Genomic DNA, 23,678 nt, shown 5'->3' with positions numbered 1-23,678 from the left:
CCAAAAACCAGGTCTGGCAGGATTCATAATTAAAGCCCTAGTATATATATGCTCAAAATCCAAAACTATGAAACACTGGAAGACACCCTCTACCATAATCTCGAACAAGCAGAAGCAAGTAACAGTAAAACAGGACTTCAGGAACTTCAGATAATGGAATTATCAGATGGAATTATTTCAATATAAACATGAAATCAGTACACTTCAGATATTTAAAAAGTAAAATGAAAAACAAGAAAAACAAAGCAAACACAGTTAAATATAATTCAAGGGAAACATTTATAGTAAAAACAAAGTAAGTATATAAGAACAACTCATAAAGGATGTTTAAGACTTTTCTAGGGGAAAAAACTATATTAATATTCAAAAACAAAAGATTTAAGCAAATTGAAAAGCATACAATATTTCTGAACAGGCAGACACCATACTGTAAAGATAGCATTTTTTCTCAAATTAATCTATATATTCAAAGCAATTCCAACATAAATACAGACAAGTTTTTAAAATGAACTTTCATAAGATGATTCTAACGTAAGAGCTGAAAGTCTAGATCAGTCAAGATAATCTTTAAGATGAACAAGGTATATATGGAGGGGGATGAAATTAATGTATAGCAAGGTTTACTGTAGCTTTATGAAAAGCACTAAAGGTAGAAAAAAGGGGGGAAACTGACTTTTCAAAAACCTCTCATCTATCCAAAGACAGCTTTCTAAGTGTTAGTCGCTCAGTCGAGTTCAACTCTTTGTGACCCTCTGGACTGTAGCTCGCCAGGCTTCTCTGTCCATGGAAATCTCCAGGCAAGAATACTGGAGTGGGTTGCCATTTCCTTCTCCACAGCTTTCTAAAAAGAAAAAGTCTGGTATACTAGTTTATTGTTGTGTAACAAATTATCCCAAAACTTAGCGGGGTAAAACAATTTCATTATCTTTCACTTTCTTTGAGTCAGGAATCTGGGAGTGATATGGCAAGTGGTTCTCTCTATGCTCTAATGAGACTGCAGTCAGATGTCAGCCGGGATGCAGTTATCTAAAGCCTGATCACGTTGGAAGATCCACCTCCAAAGTGGCTCATTTACATGGCTGGCAAGTTGGTCCTGGATGCTAGCAGACCCCAGTTCTTTTCAGAACTGTTAGAGTGACAGCTTGTTTTCACTGAGAACAAGGAATCCAAAGGATAAGGAAAAAGCTGTATACCTTTAATGAAGCCTCAGAAGTCACTGTTAATTCTGCTATATTCTGTTGGTCACCCAAACAAGCACTGTGAGCAAAGACTAAAGAAGGGTATAGATACTAAAGAGAACACTGGGGCCATCTTAGAGGTTGCCTATCACACCAAGCCATAAACCTTCAATTTACATAACCAACAAAGTATCAGTATACAGAACTCACCAAGAATTCTTATGAATCAAAAATTTTTCTAAAATGTTAGCAAACTAAAGAGAAATAGAAGACATATGGACATGTTATTCACAGAAGCAATAACAAACTGCACGTAACAAGCATTCAAAAAGTATTTTTCCCTGGTACCACATAATTTATGCTATTTACACATCATTAAGATATAGATTTTAAATATTTTTCTAAAAATGGTGCATTTATGTTCATTCATCCTTGTTTTTTCCCACTCCCCCTTGGGACTGATGTTCATTATAGAAGCAGGGTAGGGAAGAAGGTGATATAATCTGTGACCACAGAGAAGACAAAATTAATGTATTCAACACCATGAGCCCAACCTCAGAACCTGTCCTCTGAAAAATAAAATGATAGAACTCAGTCGACCAGTCATAAATAGGAAAAAACAAAATTAATAGATCCACAACAAGCTATTTACAAAAGCTATTTACTTAGTAACTCATTACTCTTTTCCTCTTTATATTCTTTTGGGGAGAAGCTCTTTATGAACTGCGATGGGTACCCCAAAATGAAGGCCTATAAACATATGAATCTGCTGTCTTCCACTATTCCATGGTCTGACACTCTTTCTAATGACTCTACATTATCACTTTGTTATAGTGCCTTTAAAGAAGCAAGTCTCAAACTTTTTGTTCTCAGAATCCCTCTTACGCTCAAATCATTGAGAAATTAAAAATGTTTAGATGGGTTTTATCCATCAATGTGTACTGTATTGTTAGAAAAACTGGGGATTTTTAAATATCTTATTTAATATCATTTTTAATTTTTATTTATTTTTTAATTTTTTTAAATAGGTGGCTAATTACAATATTCTGGTGGTTTTTGCCATACATTGACATGAATCAGCCACAGTTGCACATGTTTCCCCACCCGCCCCCAACCTCCCTCCCACCTTCCTCCCCATCCCATCCCTCTGGGTTTTCCCAGTACACTGGCTTTGAGTGCCCTGTTTCATACATTAAACTTGGACTGGTCCTCTATTTCACATATGGTAATACACACGTTTCAATGCTATTCTCTCAAATCATTCCACCCTCATCTTCTCCCACAGAGTCCAAAAGTCTGTTCTTTATATGTGTCTCTTTTGCTGTCTTGCATATAGGGCAGTCGTTACCATCTTTCTAAATTCCATATATATGCATTAATCTACTGTATTGGTGTTTTTCTTTCTGACTTACTTCACTCTGTATAATAGGCTCCAGTTTCATCCACCTCATTAGAACGGACTCAAATCCGTTCTTCTTACTAGCTGAGTAACACTGCATTGTGTTTATGTACTACAGCTTTATCATCCATTCATCTGCCACTGGACATCTAGCTTGCTTCCATGTCCTAGCTATTGTAAACAGTGCTGCAATGAACATTGGGGTACACGTGTCTCTTTTAATTCTGGTTTTCTCAGTGTGGTATGCCCAGCAGTGGCATGCACTGGGTCATATGGCAGTTCTATTTCCAGTTAAAATCTTCATTTATTTTTAACACCAAAAACATTTTGTATCAGGGTATAGCTGACTAACAATAAATGATTGTTAATAATAATGTTTCATTAAAATATTTTATTAATTCATTTAAAAATAAACATACAGAATGCTGAAGTAAAATATTTATCAGAAATAATTTCCAAAACAAAACAAAAAGTTTTAGTAGAGTGACACTGATTCATATTTTTAAAAATCTCTTGAATATCCAGTTTAATAGATGTCTGAATACAGTTTTTGCATTTAACCTGTTGTGAGAGGTTGTTTTGTTTGAAGGAAAAGTTGGCCTCATACAACCATTTTAAGAAAAGGGAAGAATATTTTAATAGTCTTTTCAGACAATCTGTGGATACTCTTCTTTAATATATTCAAAAATCACAGAGTTTTTATTTATTTCTTAAACATCAGTTGCAATGTGAAATTTACCACAGTGACGAACTTTTACTGCTCCCTTAAGTTAAAATCTATTGGTCTATTTTGCACTTTTGAAACTTTCTTCTATGTATGATTTTGTAATATCATGCATTGGTCATTTGGAAAATGTTGGCTCACTATGTAGATCTTCCAAATGTTGACATTTCATTGTACAGTATCGAAAAAAAAAAAGTTAGTATCACTACCAGCCTTATCAGAAAAGCCTTTAAATATTGATAATATACAAGTTTCCCAAAATCCTAATTTTCATTTAAAAGCTCAATTTTTATCACTGGCAACATAAAACAACAGTTGTTTTCCTGAAAGTGACAGAGCTCAGTTCATTCATTTTTAAGAAAATGGCTGCCAAATATCCACACCATAGTTTGTTAATCATTCTTTCAAGTAAAAATTATTTTCCAAGGAAAAAAGCAGCTAATCCAGCTTGGAATTCAAACAACTGCATGAGTATTTGTCTTACCGCACTTCAGTCTGCAGAAGCACTCTACATTATCACATTTTATCACACACAATATTAAGGATCAGGATTTTTAAATTTTTACTACTTCAAGGACATAAAACTAACGTGATTTTTTTTTGTTGGTGGCGGTAGTTTTACTCTAAGTATGTGATGGTAGAGATAGAATAACTTTTAAGAGGGGTATGGAGGTACTATCTTAATTCCTGCTAAGGTGCCAAGCAATTTTATCCATCACTGATATCCTATTATTAATACAAACATCAGAACAGTGAATAAGGCAAATAATGAACCAGTGTTATAAGGAAAACAGTTTCAACTTTGCCAACAGCTAAAAGTGTGTCAGAGACAATCCTCTCCCCACTGTCACCTCCCCCCAACTCAGTTTCGTAGACCAACTCTGAGAAACTTTTTAAGTTACTATTCTTATTTAGTGTCTGTTTTGAGGAGTATATATAAGGAAATGAAAAGCAATTAGACTTTCCTAACTAAAACTTTTGGTGTAGAGATATTAGACATGGTAAAGACTCTGGATTTAGAATATCAATTTACCCAAGTTTTAGGCAGCTGGAGAAATCTGGAATGCAAATAACTGTCAGGCGTGGTCTATTTCATCAAATGTCAGAAAAACACCAACAATTTGCCTTCCTGCCTCTTCTTTCTGCTTATTGTGAGACAGAAGTAATCACAAAAGCAATGGGGGACAACTGGAAGTCAACAGAAATAAGAGCAGTACAATTAATTGGGGGCTTACCAGGTGCTGGGCACTATATGAAGCAATTTACAGTATATTAATCCATTTAAGCCTCACAATAATACTATGAAACAGGTATTATTATTCTTCTCAATTTACAGATGCTAAGTAACAAACCCACAGTCATTCAAGTAGTAAATAATAGAGCTCAAAAATAAATGCAGGCATTCTGACTGCATTCTGATTCCTGAATTGTGTACATTTAACCAACCACAATGCTAAAAGTTGTTAAAGTGCTTTTGTTTGGTACATCTTTAATGACTGATTGCTGATGACTATATTATCAGTCAAAAACTCAAGTAGGGCCTAAAAAAAATTCCCAGATAAGCCACACCCAGAACTAGCCAACTGTCATTTATTACACATACTGCTGGGGAAAGAACTTCCAAGAGCTCTAATGGAAGGCTCCCCTAGTGGTCCACCACCTGCTGTGCTAGGTCACTCCAGTGGTGTCCAACTCTGCGACCCTATGGACTATAGCCCGCCAGGCTCCTGTGTTCATGGGATTCTCCAGGCAAGAACGAATACTGGAGTGGGTTGCCATTTCCTCCTCCAGGGGATGTTACTGACCCAGGGATCAAATCCATGTCTCTTATGTCTCCTGCATTGGCAGGAGGGTTCTTTACCACTAGAACCCCCTGGGAAGCCCATGCTCAGTGATAAAACCATTTTCAGGAAGAGCTCTTCACACTATATCCAGAGGTATTCTCTCTCACTTTCAACATGGATGTTGCCATCTCAGACTTCACAAAAAGTTGAAGATTCGTAAACAGAATCATTTTCCCATGTTGATTCTTCCATTATTCCCCACAAAAGGTAAGTATATTAAACTTATGTAGATGTGAAAAGTTAGCATTAAAAACAATAACAGAATCAGAATTTTACTGGATAAGAACTCAACTTCATATTGCAGACCTGGAGAGGCTGTCTAGCTGACCCGCCCAAAGCTACACAGTAAACTAATAGCAGCACCTAATCCAGGTTACTCCCAAATCAGATCTTCATCCACATCACCATGCTGTCTATGCCCTACTACAAAAGTCTCAACTCCTTCAAGAGTTCATCTGAGAGGCTATTCAGATGCATCAATACATATTTGTACTTTTATTGACACATTATTAGATTTGCACATAGTTCAGTTCAGTCACTCAGTCGTGTCTGACTCTTTGCGACCCCATGAATTGCAGTACGCCAGGCCTCCGTGTCCATCACCAACTCCCCAAGTTCACTCATACTCATGTCCATCGAGTCGGTGACGCTATCCAGCCATCTCATCCTCTGTCGTCCCCTTCTCCTCCTGCCCCCAATCCCTCCCAGCATCAGAGTCTTTTCCAACGAGTCAACTCCTCACATGATGTGGCCAAAGTACTGGAGTTTCAGCTTTAGCATCTTTCCTTCCAAAGAACACTCAGGACTGACCTCCTTTAGAATGGACTGGTTGGATCTCCTTGCAGTCCAAGGGACTCTCAAGAGTCTTCTCCAACACCACAGCATCAATTCTTCGGCACTCAGCTTTCTTCACAGTCCAACTCTCACATCCATACATGACCACTGGAAAAACCATAGCTTTGACTAGATAGACCTTCATTGGCAAAGTAATGTCTCTGCTTTTGAATATGCTATCTAGGTTGGTCATAACTTTCCTTCCAAGGAGTAAGCGTCTTTTAATTTCATGGCTGCAGTCACCATCTGCAGTGATTTTGGAGCCCAAAAAAATCTGACACTGTTTCCACTGTTTCCCCATCTATTTCCCATAAAGTGATGGGACCAGATGCCATGATCTTAGTTTTCTGAATGTTGAGCTTTAAGTCAACTTTTTCACTCTCCTCTTTCACTTTCATCAAGAGACTTTTTAGTTCCTCCTCACTTTCTGCCATAAGGGTGGTGTCATCTGCATATCTGAGGTTATTGATATTTCTCCCACTACTGACATACCCACTATTGATACCTATTCTGACTCAACCTGAAAGAAACCTAAAAAAAATAAACACAAAAGCACTTTAAAAAGCTCACTATTGAGATTCAACAAATATTAACTTATCTATTTTGATTTTCCAAATACTCCAAAAGCACATAAATCAGTTTTTCTCCTCAAAATATTTAAATCCATGCCTCTCAAAGTATGAAAGGTTCCAGAATCAGAATTAGTAAGATACTTATTAAAAATTCACATTCCCAGTGTCATCCCCAATTAAACTGAAACAATCTCTTAAACTCCCAAAATGGTATTTTAAAAAGCTCTCCATATGATTCTTATTCATCCAAAATCTACTTATTGAGCATTCACTCTACAACATTCCAGTGGGAAACAAGGAACAAACAAGTAAACAAAAATAAGAAAACATTTTGGATTTTATCTGTGCAATGAAGAAATAAAGGTAATATGTCAAAGAGCGACCTGGAAGACTACAATTTTCCCTTAGTAATCTCAAGGGATTGGTTCCAAAACCCCCATCAGATATGGGACAGCCAATTAACAGTACTTTAAAGAGCAACCAGACACAGAGTTTTCAGGGCAGTGAAAATACTATGTATGATATTATGACAAATCCATGTTATTATACTACATTTGCTCAAACCCTCAGAATGTACAACAACAGTGAAACCCTACCACAAACTGTGGACTCTGAGTGATTACAATGTAGGGCAGTCAACTCTCAAAAATGTACCACTCTAGTGGAGGATGTTGATAATGGGAGATACTATTTAGGTCTGGGAGGGTAGAGTTATATGGGAAATTTCCTTATCTTTCTGTATCTCACACTTAATATTGCTGTAAACCTAAAATTGCTCTTTAAAAATAAAGCCTTAAAAAAAATAAAAGTCAGGAGGTCTTTCTGCACAGGCAAAATTTGAAGTGAGTAGCCCTTCACTTAAGAACAGTGGACTTACTGAAAATTATTTCTGGTTAGATGGTCTTGAGAGGGGCCCATTCCTAACAAGAGTGCAAATAATGTTGATGCTGCTAGTCCAGAAACCACACTTGGAGAATGATGGATCTAAAAAGGAACAGCTAAAGGGTTTGAATAACTTTGGTGTGTTAGAAAAGGAGGAAAACAAGGCCATTAGAAGGGAGGGTAATGTCATTGCTTCGGAACCACTTAAGACAGTAAATCAAACTACCAACCATGCCTATCCAGACCAGAGATAGAATCACAGGCTGTTCAATAATACAATTGCAAAGCATTTCACAGATTAAGAAAGTATTTTCACTCTCATTACTTAATTTGATTTAATGAGATATAAGTGAAGAACTATAAGCTAAATTTTAGAGATAGAGAAACTGAAGGACAGAAACATGATGAACCTGAGGGAACCAGAAAACAAAGGGCAGAACTATGTTCCCCAACTTCAATCCAGTGTTCCTTCCAGACAGCAAGTTTGATTTTTTTAAAAAGGCAAAGCAAAAGATACACACAGTGGAGAAGGAAATGGCAACCCACTCCAGTGTTCTTGCTTGGAGAATCCCAGGGATGGGGGAGCCTGGTGGGCTGCCGTCTCTGGGGTCGCAGAGAGTCGGACACGACTGAAGCGACTTAGCAGCAGCAGTGACTATATAACATCCAGCTGAAGACTAGCAGGGGGGTACTCTTTCTGCCCCCTTCTGATGCCTATGTCAGAAGCTTTCTCTATCTCTATCTCTATTTATACTTTAATAAAACTTTATTACACACACACACACAAAAAAAAAGATACACACAGGAGGTAATATTAAGTTATTTTCTAGACTCTGCTGCCTAAAAACATGGTGGCTTCCAGACTTAATTTGTTCCAGATACTGGTTAGAAAGCAACACTATCTAAAGACTGACAGTATTTAGTCTCGTCTACTTATTTTTCCTAGTTCAAAAACAAAGGATGACGAAGTGAAGAGGATATTTACACACAATGAGTCTCTGTCCTGCATAAATAAAACAGAACTAATTTCATAACCTCAGTCCCTCAGCCACATCAATCACACACAATTTTCATCTTGTATCCCCTCTAAATCTCTCACCTAATCCAGGTTCCCACAAGAACACTGAATCTCACAAGTCTTAACTATACTCATGAGGCCCTCAGCAGTTAGTTACACACCCATTATCCACCCTCCCTATACCCAGTATCATTTAGTATCTTCTCCATCAATTAAACCCTCACTTTTAACATTCTTACCTGCAGGTCTCAATAATACTTCAAATCCAAAACTGCGATCATTACTTCCTCCCTCCAAAACACACAACACACACACACATACACACACCTGTTTCTGTGCCTGAATTATCTGATTTTGCATTAACAGCACTGCCACCCACCAAACAAGAAACCTGGAACATGGCCTAGACACCTGTGTCTCTCTCACATCAATCTCAATTGGCCCCTCATCTCCATTCTCAGTGCTACTTACAATTAGTTACCATCAATGATAAACTAGCTGCCATTTCACTAATAACTACCATGTACTAGTCACTTTGTTATATGTACTAGCACTATGTACTAGTCATTTTGTTAAGTCACTTCATTCTATCAATAACTTTATCAGGTAGATCATTTTTGTCCTTGTAAAATTAATCTGTCCAACTCACAAGCAAGAAGTGACCAAGTAGGCATCCAAGAAAAACGTTTTCTCCAGAAGTCCATACCTTTCCCCCATAACAAAACACTTTCTTCTTCAATACCTGACAACAGTCCTTTACGGGCTAGTTTCTCTCCTAGATTACTGCCAGAATTTTCCTAACTAGTCCAGCCTCAGGTTTTTTCTTCCCTTACCTTTCAATGTGCCCCCAAGCAATCTTTCTAGATGACAAATGTCATCCTTTTATCCTAATACAAACATCTGTGAGGAGACTTCCCTGGTGGTCCAGTGGCTAAGACAAGGCACTCCCAATGCAGGAGGCCCAGGTTTGATCCCTGGTCAGGGAACTAGATCCCACATGCCACAACTAAAAGACCCCGCATGCTGCAAGGAAGACCCCTGCAGGATAAATAAGTATTAAAAAATAAAAGTCTGTGAGGGACTCCCTTTCGTCTATCTACAATGTACCAGGATACAGTCTACAGGATGAATCCAAAACCCTTTAGTACAGGTCGACAATCCCTTACCTTCAGCCCCAAACTTCAAAAGCTTTGAAATTTTAAAGTTTTTTCCATGAGTCTGCAACAAAACCCACCCTGAACTGTAGGGGGTTATTTCTCTATCCCATTAGTGATATTCATATGCCTCACTACAGAAACATTAATACTTAATAATGAATTGTTAACCCAGACCCCGCTGGAGTATTGAAGACCTCAGCAGGAAAAAAAAATTTTTCAAAGTATTCTGACCTCTAAAATACACCTGGTCCCAAGAGCTTCAGGTAAGGGATTGTGACCTCTTACCTACTCAGCCCATCAAACCAACTTAATCTCCAGTGATGACCTGATCCGTCCCAGGAATGTATAAGGTGCCCTGTGTTCTGAAAACTCTACAACTCAGTGACCTACTCACCCTTCAAGAAACCTACTCAAGGACTGCTCTTCAGTGAAGTTTTCCTGACCTTCTCTTGACTATGCCACAACCACTGTATCCACCTCCACTGCTGTATCTCATACGTCTGTTTCCCCTATGGTGGGCAGTGAACCGGCTCCTCACTGAGTATTTTATCCAATCGTAGCACGGTATCCGAAACAGTAAGGGTCCATTAATGTCCAAGAATTAAAATTCATCCCAACTCTCCCTAACACCCAATTCCCTTCAAAGGTCAGTTCTCCTTTACCCCTAAACCTAAGGTCTTTTCCCTAGCCATACAGGCCCCACACAGCGATTTTGTCTCTAGAGTTCCTTCTTCTCAATGTCATCCTAAAGTTACTTTCTACCAGACGCCTTTTCTTAGCCCCAAATTCTCCAATGCCCTTTAACCTTCCCAGTCCTTCTTTCCCCTAGCTTAGAACAGGTCTCCCCTCAAGGCAATTCATCCCCACTGCCCTTCTCTCTTACCTACTCCCTCCTCAACACCTCTCGGGGCTGGGCCCTCCCTTGAAAACGCTTCTCACAGGCGGATTCCCAGACACCCTCTTCGTTCACAATCCGTTCCATCAGCTCCCGAACCTGCGCTCGGCTTGAGTCCACGCCTTCCTGGCCCGTATCTGCACACCACGAACCTCCCCTGCAGCCGGCGTCCCCTCCCCCAGCCTCTCGCAGCCGGCACCCCTCCCTTTACCCTCCGCGTCTCTCTGGAGGTTCAGCTTCTCTGAAAACTGTCCCAGGAGCCGTGTCTTTCACCTCTGAGACTCCTCAGGATCACGCCGGTCCGAGCAGCCCCGCGCCCAGAGGACCCCAGATCCCCCTCAGCACAGCAAACCCCTTCGGCCCAGACCTCAGGCCGGGCCTCCCGCTCACCTTGCTGGATGTCGCCGTTGCTGCCCCCCGGGATGGGCACATTGAGTTGGCGCTCGGGCTCAGGCAGGCAGCGCAGGCAGAAGGAGTGAAGACAGGGCAACAGCTTGGGCTCCGCCTCACGCCGGCTCTGCAGGCTCTGCTGACACACGGCGCAGGTGTCCAGGAGCGAGGCTGGCGGTCCAGGAGGCGGCCCCGCCGAGGGACCCGGAGCAGGAGCCGAGGCCGGAGCTGGGGCTGGCGTCGATACCGCCCCCCCGGGAACTCCAGGGCCCATTGAGGCTGCAGGGGCTGAGGCAGCCGGGGCCGAGCCCGAGGAGGCCGCGGCCACCCCCCCGTCGTCGGGCCCGGCCGCGCCGCTCTCCGCGCCGGCCCTGCCGCCTTCCTCCTCCTCCTCCTCCACCAGCACCGCCGCGAGAGGCGGCTCCGCCTCCTGCGCCGCGAGCCCGGCGGCTCCGGCAGTTACCGGCGCGCTACTGCTGCCCCCGCCGCCGCTCTCAGCCTCGCCGCCGCCTTTGTTTTCCGCCATGTTTTCCTCTTTGAACCCGCCGGACCGCCCCGCGCCGCCCGCCGCCGCCGCCGCCCCCAGCCCCAGCCGCAGCCGCAGCGAGAGCGGCCGCCGAGAACGAGCAGGCTAGAGAACGAACGAGAGCGCGCGCGCACGCGGCACCCCAGCCTCGCGTCGCGCGGTTGCTGGAGGGCGGGCACGGCGCGCGCACGTACGCACGGACGTCCTCCGGAGGGAGGCGGGAACTCCGGGCGCGGGCGCGCAGCCGTCCAGGTTGCCCCTCCCGACCTCTGGGGCCCGCACGTAAGATTCCGCCCCGCTGCAGTTCCGTTCACAGTGAGCTTTTAAAGCCAGAGACTGTTGACGTTGAACTACCTTTAGTCGCGGGTGGTTAAGAGCTCGGACGCGGCCACTATACGGGGAAAAGTGGGAAAGGGTGGAAGGCCGGGACTGTTTCCCGCGGAGCGAGCGACTCTCGGGTGGCGCGGTTCCCAGGGTGGGCGCATCTCCGCGGAAATCCCCCTCCGCGCGGGGTTAGACTCCCAGGCCTCCTGGGTCTCTGTGCTTTAATTGGCCGCGTTCCTTTGGATGATTGTATCTCTCGGGAGCAGTAAAGGGAGGATTTTTGTTTTTAACTGGCGGCGCACCAGAAATAGGCTGAAAAAACTCGGTGAAGAAAAAAAAAAAACTCTTTAACCGCTATTTTTAGCTTTTTAAGGTGATTGTTTCTCTGCCGTTGCTACGCATCAGGAAACCAATCAACTGAGGCTTTTTCAGAGCGGAGATGTGCCAGGACCACACCCCAGACCTGCATCAGGAAGTGGGGGAGAGCTGATGAATGTTGAAAGCGCTTTGACTGACTGATGGGCGTCAGTTTGAGAAGTCACGCTCTAACCAATATTATGTCTCCAGAGTCCCACTTAGTGTCCGGGCGTGAGTTGAGTCGCAAATGCCCTAACAAGTGTAGGTAATAGCAGCTTTCAGGAAGGGTTGTCTTTATTTGGGAAACAAGTACTATGGCTGTTTTAATGTTCAGATCATGAAGTACTTTCCTCTTCAGACAGTGTTCCCAAGAAATGTTATTCTTGAGCTGGTTTAAGTTCTTAAAATAAGCCACCTCGAAACATTTTTCATTTATTTGTTCAAAACAGTGACCTCTTACTGTGTGACAGGTAATGTTTTAGAGATGCTAGGATTGCAGCAGGAAACAAAGGAGACCCTTGACTTTCAAGGAGTTTGCAGTCTGTGGGAAGAGTGACGTAAATATATACAGGGAATGATAAAAGCTATGAAGGGGAAAAAAGATTTCAGATTAGAGATGATTGGGGAAGTCCTCTGTTGATCAAGCTTTGGTTCTCTTGCAGAAGAGTGTTCTAATCAGGAAAAGCAGTAAGTACAAAGGGCCTGAGGTAGACAGATTCTTGGCTTGTTACAGTCTGTGTGACTGGAGTGACTTGACAGAGACAAAGAGAAGTTGAAGAGGAGATTAAAAAATTAAAGGAGCCGGTCACATACAGAGATGATGGCTTTCAACATGCTAAACTTTTGTGTCTTGGAAAAGAACTTTGAAAAACTGCTTTCTCACCTCAAACAATTTAAGATGATCCTTAAATTTTCATCAAGAGTGTAAATAGTTGCAGAGACTGCCATTTCTGACATTTTGCATTACTAACATTTTTCAGTTGTCACATTAATTTTAAATCTACCCAGCGGAAAGGTAAACAGGTGGTTTAACAAGCATCATCCATTTAAAAAGTACATAATCAAAAGTGTTCCACTTCATTAAATAATAATAAACATGAAAAGTAAAATGTTAATTGGGAATGTCTCTTAATGAGATAACTGGTAGTGGGTTTTTTTTTAGTTTGTATAGACATAGATGTATATAACATTACTAGGAAGAGATATAGTCCTGTATCACGTTTTATTGACTTAAGTCACTACATTAAAAAAAATGTGTGTATATGTGTATGTATACATATATACATATATAAATGAGAGTCAGATCATAAAGAGGGCTGAGTGCTGAAGAATTGATGCTTTCAAACTGTGGTACTGGAGAAGACTCTTGAGAGTCCCTTGAACTGCAAGGAGATCAAACCAGTCAATCCTAAAGGAAATCAGTCCTGAATATTCACTGCAAGGACTGACGCTGAAGCTCCAAGATTGAGGGCAGGAGGAAAAATGGGTGACAGACGATAAGATGGTTGGGTAACATCACCGACTCAATGGACAGTTTGAGCAAACTCCGAGAGATAGTGGAGGACAAGGAAGCCTGGCATGCTGCAGTTTATAGGGTAGCAAAGAGTTGGGACACAATTTAGTGACTGAACAACGAACAACAGTACCTGGCACATGGTAAACATTAATGTAAAAGTAGACCCAAAGGTTCATGAAGGGAACGCAACTGGAGGTAGAAACAAAGGTACCAGAGAGAAAAATCTCAAAAGAAACCATACGTGGACTGAACTGAGCAGTGGGTATAAGGATCCTACCATTTCCCTGACTTTGGCTATCTTTTACTCCAACTGCCTTGCAAGAACATTGTAAGAAAAACACAGTTCTGAAATGAAGAGAGATTCAGTCAGTGCCTAGTAGCTCTGGCTGTGGAGGAAACTGCGATGTTGCTGGTAACCAGAAGAGCAAAGAACTTTCCAGCTATCCAGAAAAGAGAAAGAGCACTGGGAGTGAGCCATGGTGAGGGCATAATTCATGAGCTGGGTACAAGAGGTTGGCAGCAGTGAGACAGAGTAGCCCAAGAGTACCATGAAGGTTTGCAATGGCCGGTTCTACCACTCTTGGACAGAGCAGCCTTGGTTGTCAGCAGGATTGGAAGCAATTCACAAAGACCAGCAGAGGAATGCTGAACTGCAGTTAAGATTTGGGGCATTTCTGTTAATGCACCATGCTTACAATCATGAGTGGGTGAGACTAGAGGATATAAAGGTGACATTTTGTGATTTAAAGTTCACTTCTCTAAACACAGGGGCATAAGCACAGGTACCTTGGTTTAGCACGTCTTTGGACTTATCAGAAAGTTCAGTTTCATAACAAGGACCTTCCTAATGCACGTGTCAAAAGACCAAAATTTAAATGGGTGATGTTGAGAAGGGCAATTTTTGTCCAGAAATAATGCCCAGTGCTCCACCATGGAAAAGCAAAGGAAGTACAGGAATGGTCTGGATGGAAGACAGGTCAGGCCCCTGGATTCTCTTACACTGATGCCAACAAGAACAAAGGCATCACCTCGGAGAAGGGTATTTGGAGGATCCCAAGAAGTACATCCCTGGAACAAACATAATCTTGGCTAGTTAAGAAATCAGAAAGGGCAGACTTGATAGCCTATCTCAGAGCTTCTAATGAGTAGTAGTTGCCCCACTGCCTTATTTCTTCAAAACCCAAATCTCAACTCTTACATGTAACATTTAAATTGATCGCATATTACCAGAATTCAGATTGTGAATGGCTGTTAGAATATTTCTGTTGGACAGTCCTGATTTAAATAAGACTGGCTGTGGTTAAATTAATATATTCAGCTGAATTTTAATAATAATTTGAATTTTGATAGTAATTCCAATTCAACAAGTACTATCACTGTTTCCCTCTTCTAAAGGTTTGACTGGTAATGTCCAGCTTTTCAAAGAAATGCTGAATGCCATTTCAAAACCTATAGGAGACTGGTTTTAATTTAGATTTATAGAACTGATTATATGAACATAAAATCAATATTTAAATACTGGGAAATCCCTTTAGTGTCTCATAGAATTGAGCAAGATTCACCTGCATTTCAATTTTTGTTCATTAGACTGTAAAGGGCTGGAGATAGGTAGCAATGTCCTCTTTATCATTTTGGTCTTAACTATGCCAATCCAAAATTCCCTGTATCTAAAATTTTGCCTTTTGGGAATTCCCTGGTGGTCCAGTGACTAGGATTGTGCAGTCTCACTGATGAGAGCCTGGATTCAATCCCTGGTCAGGGAACTGTTAATAAGATCCCACAAGCCATGCAGTACAGTCAAAAAGAAAATAAAATGTTGCCTTTTACTTAATGAAAGGCATTTTAGTGTGGTTTATGTAAGATATCAAAGAATATTTAACACTTCACATTTTACTGATGACCTGTAATAGCAAATGCTTTTAAAAGTCGATGTGACAGGATATGAGCAAGTTAAACTTTGCTTGTAAATCCTTTCAGTCTTAGACTGAATTATAATTCAGGGTGGTCTTTAAACGACTATTCAAAAACACATGAAACTGTGAAACTCCTGTACATTGTGATTTGTAATATTTTTGCAAACTCATTAGAAGGATTAAAGTACAGGAGGTATGCCATCAGCACACATTTGTAACTTATGTCATCATAAGACTTAATTAAAAACAAAATCTTAAAAAAAAAAAATCTTAGAAAAAATAAAATTTATTTCTCAGCATTTCATGATGTTGGGCAAAGTGCACTTTGATTTCCTGGTGCTCTGTTTTCTGAGTTTGAAAACCGCTAGTACCAAGAAAAGTCTTCCCAGGCGGTGCTAGTGGTAAAGTACCTGCCTGCCAATGCAGGAGACATAAGAGACGTAAATTTGATCCCTGGGTTTGGAAGATCCCCTGGAGAGCAGCATAGCATTCCATTCCAGTATTCTTACCTGGAGAATTCCAAGGACAGAGGTTGGCTGTAGTCCATATGGTCGCAAAAACTCTGATACGACAAGTGACTTAGCCCTCGTGCACAGAGTACCAAGAAAAGAGGGACAAATGACAGAATTCTAAGTTCTAGCTCTTTGGCTTTTCTATATTTCTAAAGCCTTCCAAGGCACATGGTTAACCCCAATAATAAAAATAACATCTAAACAGCAATTTACAATTTGTAAAGTGATTTCACACACATTATTTCTTGCAACCAGTAAGATACATTCCAATTTAGATAATAAACAGACTTCATAATGTGAGTGTACTGTAGCATATTAGCTGTCTGTTGTCACACAATAAGGTTATTTTCCATTTTTGCTATTATAAATAATATTGTGATAAGCATTGCAATGAATAATACTTTGCATGTCTATAGTTATTTTTTCTGAATATTCCTAAAGATAGAATTGCTGGTTCAACAAGTATAGCCATTGTAAAAAAATTAAGATGTAAATAAAAGTTATTAGGTTATTAAATAACTAGATTGTGCTTGATGTTTTTGCCACTACAAATAAAGATAAGTTAATGTGCAATCTGTTTTTCAGATTTGTTTCTAAAGTTCTGTTTCCTCACATCCCACTTACTCCTCAATCTCTGGCATGGCTTCCATTTCCAACAGCTCTTGCTAAGGTCATCAAGGACCTCCATGTTTTTTTAAATCCAGTAGATGTATTTTTTCCTAACCTTATTTGTCTTCTCAGTGGGATTTCATATCTTCAACCATTCTGTCTTCTAGAATCACTTTCTCCCGTAGTTTTCATGATACCACACTCTTCTACCTCTTCTACTGCTGTTTTTCTTTTACAAACTGTGTTGGGGTCCCTAAGAACAGACTAGAAGAACTCACAGGACTCAAAAAAGCTGGTATACTCATGGTTATGGTATATTACAGTGAAATGAACAAATTAAAATCAGCAAAGGTAAAAGGTGCATGGAGAAAAGTCCACAAGAAAACAAGCACAAATTCCAGGTGTCTCCTCCCAATGAAGTTGCATGCACTAATTCTCCCAGCAATGATTTGTGACATTTTGTGAAGTGTTACCAAACAGACAAGTTCACCCAAGCCTTGGTATACAGGGTTTTTACTGTGGGGGAGAGTTTGTCCCATAAGGTATGGGATCACCCACATAACTGACCTCAGCTGTTTGAATTCCAACCGGCAGAGGTCAAACTGATAGATCATAGCCCAAGGCCTCAAGCATGCTAAAACAGGCATTCAGCATAAATCACACTGATTCAGCCAAAGTAATAGAGTGTGGCCCAAGGCCTCATGTATACCTAGGACTCTTGCTAGGCAGAGTAGTCCAAGGGCTCAGAGGTTATCTCCCAGGAATCAATCAAGGACTAGTTCTAAAAACAAGCCCTTCTTTTGACTGAGCAGGGTTTGAGTAATACACGTCTACTAAGTTAGCCCTTTGCTGCACTCAGACTTACTCAAAGTTGGGCTTTCTGAAATATGCTCTAGACCCCCTTCTCAATAAGGTTTTGTTCCCCTGGGCAAACTCATCATGTGCACCTTCATGTGCCATCCATACAATGATAACTCCCAAGTATATGACTTTCAGTTCAGTTCAGTTGCTCAGTCATGTCCGACTCTTTGCAACCCCATAAATCACAGCACACCAGGCCTCCCTGTCCATCACCAACTCCCTGAGTTCACTCAAACTCATGTCCATAGAGTCAGTGATGCCATCCAGCCATGTCATGCTCTGTCGTCCCCTTCTCCTCCTGCCCCCAATCCCTCCCAGCATCAGGGTCTTTTCCAATGAGTCAATTCTTCACATGAGGTGGCCAAAGCATTGGACTTTCAGCTTCAGCATCAGTCCTACCAATGAACACCCAGGACTGATCTCCTTTAGAATGGACTGGTTGGATCTCCTTGCAGTCCAGGGGACTCTCAAGAGTCTTCCCCAACACCACAGCTCAAAAGCATCAATTCTTCCGTGCTCAGCTTTCTTCACAGTCCAACTCTCACATCCATACATGACCACGGGAAAAACCATAGCCTTGACTAGACGAACCTTTGTTGGCAAAGTAATGTCTCTGCTTTTGAATATGCTATCTAGGTTGGTCATAACTTTCCTTCCAAGGAGTAAGCATCTTTTAATTTTATGGCTGCAGTCACCATCTGCAGTGATTTTGGAGCCCCCAAAAATAAAGTCTGACACTGTTTCCACTGTTTCCCCATCTATTTCCCATGAAGTGATGGGACCAGATGCCATGATCTTCGTTTTCTGAATGCTGAGCTTTAAGCCAACTTTTTCACTCTCCTCTTTCACTTTCAACAAGAGGCTTTTTAGTTCTTCACTTTCTTCTATAAGGGTGGTGTCATCTGCATATCTGAGGTTATTGATATTTCTCCCTGCAATCTTGATCCCAGCCTGTGCTTCGTCCAGCCCAGAGTTTCTCATGATGTACTCTGCATATAAGTTAAATAAGCAGGGTGACAATATACAGCCTTCACGCAATCCTTTTCCTGTTTGGAACCAGTCTGTTGTTCCATGTCCAGTTCTAACTGTTGCTTCCTGACCTGCATATAGGTTTCTCAGGAGGCAGGTCAGGTGGTCTGGTATTCCCATCTCTTGAAGAATTTTCCACAGTTTATTGTGATCCACACAGTCAAAGGCTTTGGCATAGTCAATAAAGCAGAAATAGATGTTTTTCTGGAACTCTCTTGCTTTTTCGATGATCCAGCGGATGTTGGCAATTTGATCTCTAGTTCCTCTGCCTTTTCTAAAACCAGCTTCAACATCTGGAAGTTCACTATTCACGTACTGCTGAAGCCTGGCTTGGAGAATTTTGAGCATTACTTTACTAGCGTGTGAGACTTTCAATTCAGTTCATTTCAGTCACTCAGTTGTATCCAACTCTTTGCGACCCCATGAATCACAGCACGCCAGGCCTCCCTGTCCATCACCAACTCCCGGAGTTCACTCAAACTCATGTTCATCAAGTCGGTGATGCCATAGAGCCATCTCATCCTCTCTCGTCCCCTTCTTCTCCTGGTGCCAATCCCTCCCAGCATCAGAGTCTTTTCCAATGAGTCAACTCTTCACATGAGGTGGCCAAAATATTGGCGTTTCAACTTCAGCATCAGTCCTACCAATGAACACCCAGGACTGATCTCCTTTAGGATGGACTGGTTGGATCTCCTTGCAGTCCAAGGGACTCTCAAGAGTCTTCTCCAATACCACAGCTCAAAAGCATCAATTCTTCGGCACTCAGCTTTCTTCACAGTCCAACTCTCACATCCATACATGACCACGGGAAAAACCATAGCCTTGACTAGACGAACCTTTGTTGGCAAAGTAATGTCTCTGCTTTTGAATATGCTATCTAGGTTGGTCATAACTTTCCTTCCAAGGAGTAAGCGTCTTTTAATTTCATGGCTGCGGTCACCATCTGCAGTGATTTTGGAGCCCCCCAAAATAAAGTCTGACACTGTTTCCCCATCTATTTCCCATGAAGTGATGGGACCAGATGCCATGATCTTCGTTTTCTGAATGTTGAGCTTTAAGCCAACTTTTTCACTCTCCTCTTTCACTTTCATCAAGAGGCTCTTTAGTTCCTCTTCACTTTCTGCCATAGGGTGGTGTCATCTGCATATCTGAGGTTATTGATATTTCTCCTGGCAATCTTGATTCCAGCTTGTGCTTCGTCCAGCCCAGCGTTTCTCATGATGTACTCTGCATATAAGTTAAATAAGCAGGGTGACAATATACAGCCTTCACGCACTCCTTTTCCTGTTTGGAACCAGTCTGTTGTTCCATGTCCAGTTCTAACTATTGCTTCCTGACCTGCATACAGGTTTCTCAAGAGGCAGGTCAGGTGGTCTGGTATTCCCATCTCTTTCAGAATTTTCCACAGTTTATTGTGATCCACACAGTCAAAGGCTTTGGCATAGTCAATAAACCAGAAATAGATGTTTTTCTGGAACTCTCTTGCTTTTTTGATGATCCAGCGGATGTTGGTAATTTGATCTCCGGTTCGTTTACCTTTTCTAAAACCATAGCCCAGATCAATTAACATCTCCAGAAGAATGTCTCAAAGGCACCTCAATGTCAGCCTGTCCAAGACTCAGTCCTCTTTTCTCCAAACCTCCTTTTCTTCTTCCACATTCCCTATCTCAATAAATGGTGTTTTGCACTAGAAAGGAAGATATTTAGTAGATACTGACAGATTAGATACAGAAGAGGATCATCCTTAAAACACAACTTCTTACATTCATATTCATTCTGTTAGCCAGTCCTGTCAATTTGACTCTAAGTATTTCCCCAAATCACTCCACTGTTCTCCATTTCCATTGTCACCACAATCCTCCTTTCTGCATGCACTGTGACTCCCCCGTAATCCACTGTCCAAACTGCAGTTAGGGACTCCCCTGCTGGTCCACTGGCTTAGAGGCTAAGACTCTAAGCTCCCAATGAAGTGGCCCAGGTTTGATCCCTGCTTGGGGAACTAGATTCCACGTGCTGCAACTTAAGAGTTCACATGCTGCAACTACAACCCGGTGCAGCCAAGTAAGTAAATAAATAAAAATAAAATAAATATTTAAACTGCAGTTGATCTTTTCAAAGGAAACTGATCCTTTCTTCCCCAATCCTTATCTTCATGACTTTTTCTTGCTCTTAGGATTAAAAACAAAATCCTTAAGGTAAAAGAATGCTTGTTTCATATGTCTAATATGGCCTGGACTACTTCACCAACTACATAATACCCCACTTCCCCCTTGCTTTCTGCATTCTAGCTACACTGGCCTTTCACTTTCTTCACTGTTCTGTGCCCCCTCTCGCCTCAGGGCCTTTGCACATACTGCTCTCTAGGTGAAATGATTGTTTTGTGAATGTATTGCTTTCTCAGAGAGCTCCTGTCTAGATCAGTTTTCTTTGCTGGATATTCTCATTGATCTCTCTTTCTTTCCTTCACAGCTACTTGTGAGAACCAGTATAGCATAATGGTTAAAAGCAGGGCCCAGGTTATCCAGGTTTGAATTCCAGCTCTATCACTTATTGACTGTGCAACATTGGACAAGTCACTTAACCTCTCTCTGACTCACTTTCATTGTCTGCAAATGTGTATAATAGTGGTGGGGATAATAAAATTACATATATATATATATATATATATATATATATATATATATATATACACATATGCTTCCTGGTAACTCATCTGGTAAAGAATCCACCTTCAATGCAGGAGACCCCAGTTTGATTCCTGGGTTAGGAAGATACCCTAGAGAAGGGATAGGCTACCCATTCCAGTATTCTTGAGCCTCCATGGTGGCTTAGGCGGTAAAGAATCTGCCTGCAATGCAGGATACCTGGGTTTGATCCCTGGGTTGGAAAGATTCCCTGGAGGAGGGCATGGCAAGCTACTCCAGTATTCTTGCCTGGAGAATCCCCATGGACAGAGGAGCCTGGCAGGAGTCAGACATGACTGAGCAACTTTCATGTATATATATATTTTATATATATATATATATATATATATAAGTACATTTTGGGCTTCCCTGATGGCTCAGGAGGTAAAGAAGCTGCCTGCAAAGAGACACAGATGATGTGGGTTTGATCCCTGGGTCAAGAAGATCTCCTGGAGGAGGAAATGATAACCCACTCTAGTATTCTTGCCTGGGAAATTTCATGGACAGAGGAACCTAGTGGGCCCAAAGGGTTGCAAAGAGTTGGGTATGATGGCACATGTGTGGCATGTATGTATGTAGTAGCATAAATTAAAGCACGGAAAGAGTTTAGAATGGGTTCCAGTGAACATAAGTACATAAGTTTTCATTTTATCATTAAGGTTTCAATTTGCAATGATGCAATCATTTGTGTGATTATCTGACTGATACTTGCCTCTCTCATTAAGCTCCGTGAAAGAAGGGATGATAGCTATTTCTGCTTATTTTATTCATCGTGCCTGGCACATAGGTACTCATAAATATTTGATAAATTAATAAGTGATTCCAAGAAGTAGAATTATATTGGATCCAAAAAATTGTATATAGTAAATGTTTTCTGATAGAGGAAGATTTACCTTTGTTTAGGGGACTGGAATGCAAAAGTAGGAAGTCAAGAAACACCTGGAGTAACAGGCAAATTTGGCCTTGGAATATGGGATGAAGCAGGGCAAAGACTAATAGAGTTTTGCCAAGAAAATGCACTGGTCATAGCAAACACCCTCTTCCAACAACACAAGAGAAGACTCTATATATGGACATCACTGGATGGTCAACACCGAAATCAGATTGATTATATTCTTTGTAGCCAAAGACGGAGAAGCTCTATACAGTCAGCAACAACAAGACCAGGAGCTGACTGTGGCTCAGACCGTGAACTCCTTATTGCCAAATTCAGACTTAAATTGAAGAAAGTAGGGAAAACCACTAGACCATTCAGGTATGACCTAAATCAAATCCCTTATGATTATACAGTGGAAGTGAGAAATAGATTTAAGGGCCTAGATCTGATAGATAGAGTGCCTGATGCACTATGGAATGAGGTTCGTGACACTGTACAGGAGACAGGTATCAAGACCATTCCCACAGAAAAGAAATGCAAAAAAGCAAAATGGCTGTCTGGGGAGGCCTTATAAATAGCTGTGAAAAGAAGAGAAGCAAAAAGCAAAGGAGAAAAGGAAAGATATAAACATCTGAATGCAGAGTTCCAAAGAATAGCAAGAAGAGATAAGAAAGCCTTCATCAGCCATCAATGTAAAGAAATAGAGGAAAACAACACAATGGGAAAGACTAGAGATCTCTTCAAGAAAATCAGAGATACCAAAGGAACATTTCATGCAAAGATGGGCTTGATAAAGGACAGAAATGGTATGGACCTAAAGAAGCAGAAGATATTAAGAAGAGGTGGCAAGAATACACAGAAGAACTGTACAAAAAAGATCTTCATGACCCAGATAATCACGATGGTGTGATCACTGACCTAAAGCCAGACATCCTGGAATGTGAAGTCAAGTGGGCCTTAGAAAGCATCACTACGAACAAAGCTAGTGGAGGTGATAGAATTCCAGTTGAGCTATTCCAAATCCTGAAAGATGATGCTGTGAAAGTACTGCACTCAATATGCCAGCAAATTTGGAAAACTCAGCAGTGGCCACAGGACTGGAAAAGGTCAGTTTTCATTCCAATCCCAAAGAAAGGCAATGCCAAAGAATGCTCAAACTACTGCACAATTGCACTCATCTCACACGCTAGTAAAGTAATGCTCAAAATTCTCCAAGCCAGGCTTCAGCAATATGTGAACCGTGAACTTCCAGATGTTCAAGCTGGTTTTAGAAAAGGCAGAGGAACCAGAGATCAAATTGCCAACATCCGCTGGATCATGGAAAAAGCAAGAGAGTTCCAGAAAAACATCTATTTCTGGTTTATTGACTATACCAAAGCCTTTGACTGTGTGGATCACAATAAACTGTGGAAAATTCTGAAAGAGATAGGAATACCAGACCACCTGATCTGCCTCTTGAGAAATCTGTATGCAGGTCAGGAAGCAACAGTTAGAACTGGACATGGAACAACAGACTGGTTCCAAACAGGAAAAGGAGTATGTCAAGGCTGTATATTGTCACCCTGTTTATTTAACTT

At 41.3% G+C, this 23,678-nt stretch overlaps 1 protein-coding gene across 4 annotated transcripts in view; it reads right to left on the bottom strand.

Annotated features, from left to right (window-relative positions):
- Positions 1-16,505, bottom strand: part of TRIM33 (tripartite motif containing 33) — a 149,568-nt gene extending 133,063 nt beyond the window's left edge. For 2 of the 4 annotated variants that reach the window (XM_070367447.1, XM_070367448.1), the window contains exons 1-2: positions 10,894-16,505; positions 5,956-6,087 (exon numbers count right to left, since the gene is read on the bottom strand). In XM_070367447.1, the coding sequence (XP_070223548.1) occupies positions 5,956-6,087; positions 10,894-11,419 (658 nt within the window). In that variant the 5' untranslated portion in view covers positions 11,420-16,505. The remainder of the gene's footprint in view (positions 1-5,955; positions 6,088-10,893) is intronic. The other 2 variants (XM_070367449.1, XM_070367450.1) reach the window with 2 other exon arrangements.
- Between the last annotated feature and the right edge of the window lie 7,173 nt (positions 16,506-23,678).

Source organism: Bos mutus, chromosome 3 (assembly GCF_027580195.1).
Source record: "Bos mutus isolate GX-2022 chromosome 3, NWIPB_WYAK_1.1, whole genome shotgun sequence".
NCBI lineage: Eukaryota > Metazoa > Chordata > Mammalia > Artiodactyla > Bovidae > Bos > Bos mutus.
The sequence above is the reverse complement of the archived record's forward strand: the minus strand, read 5'-3'. Positions and strand labels throughout refer to the sequence as shown.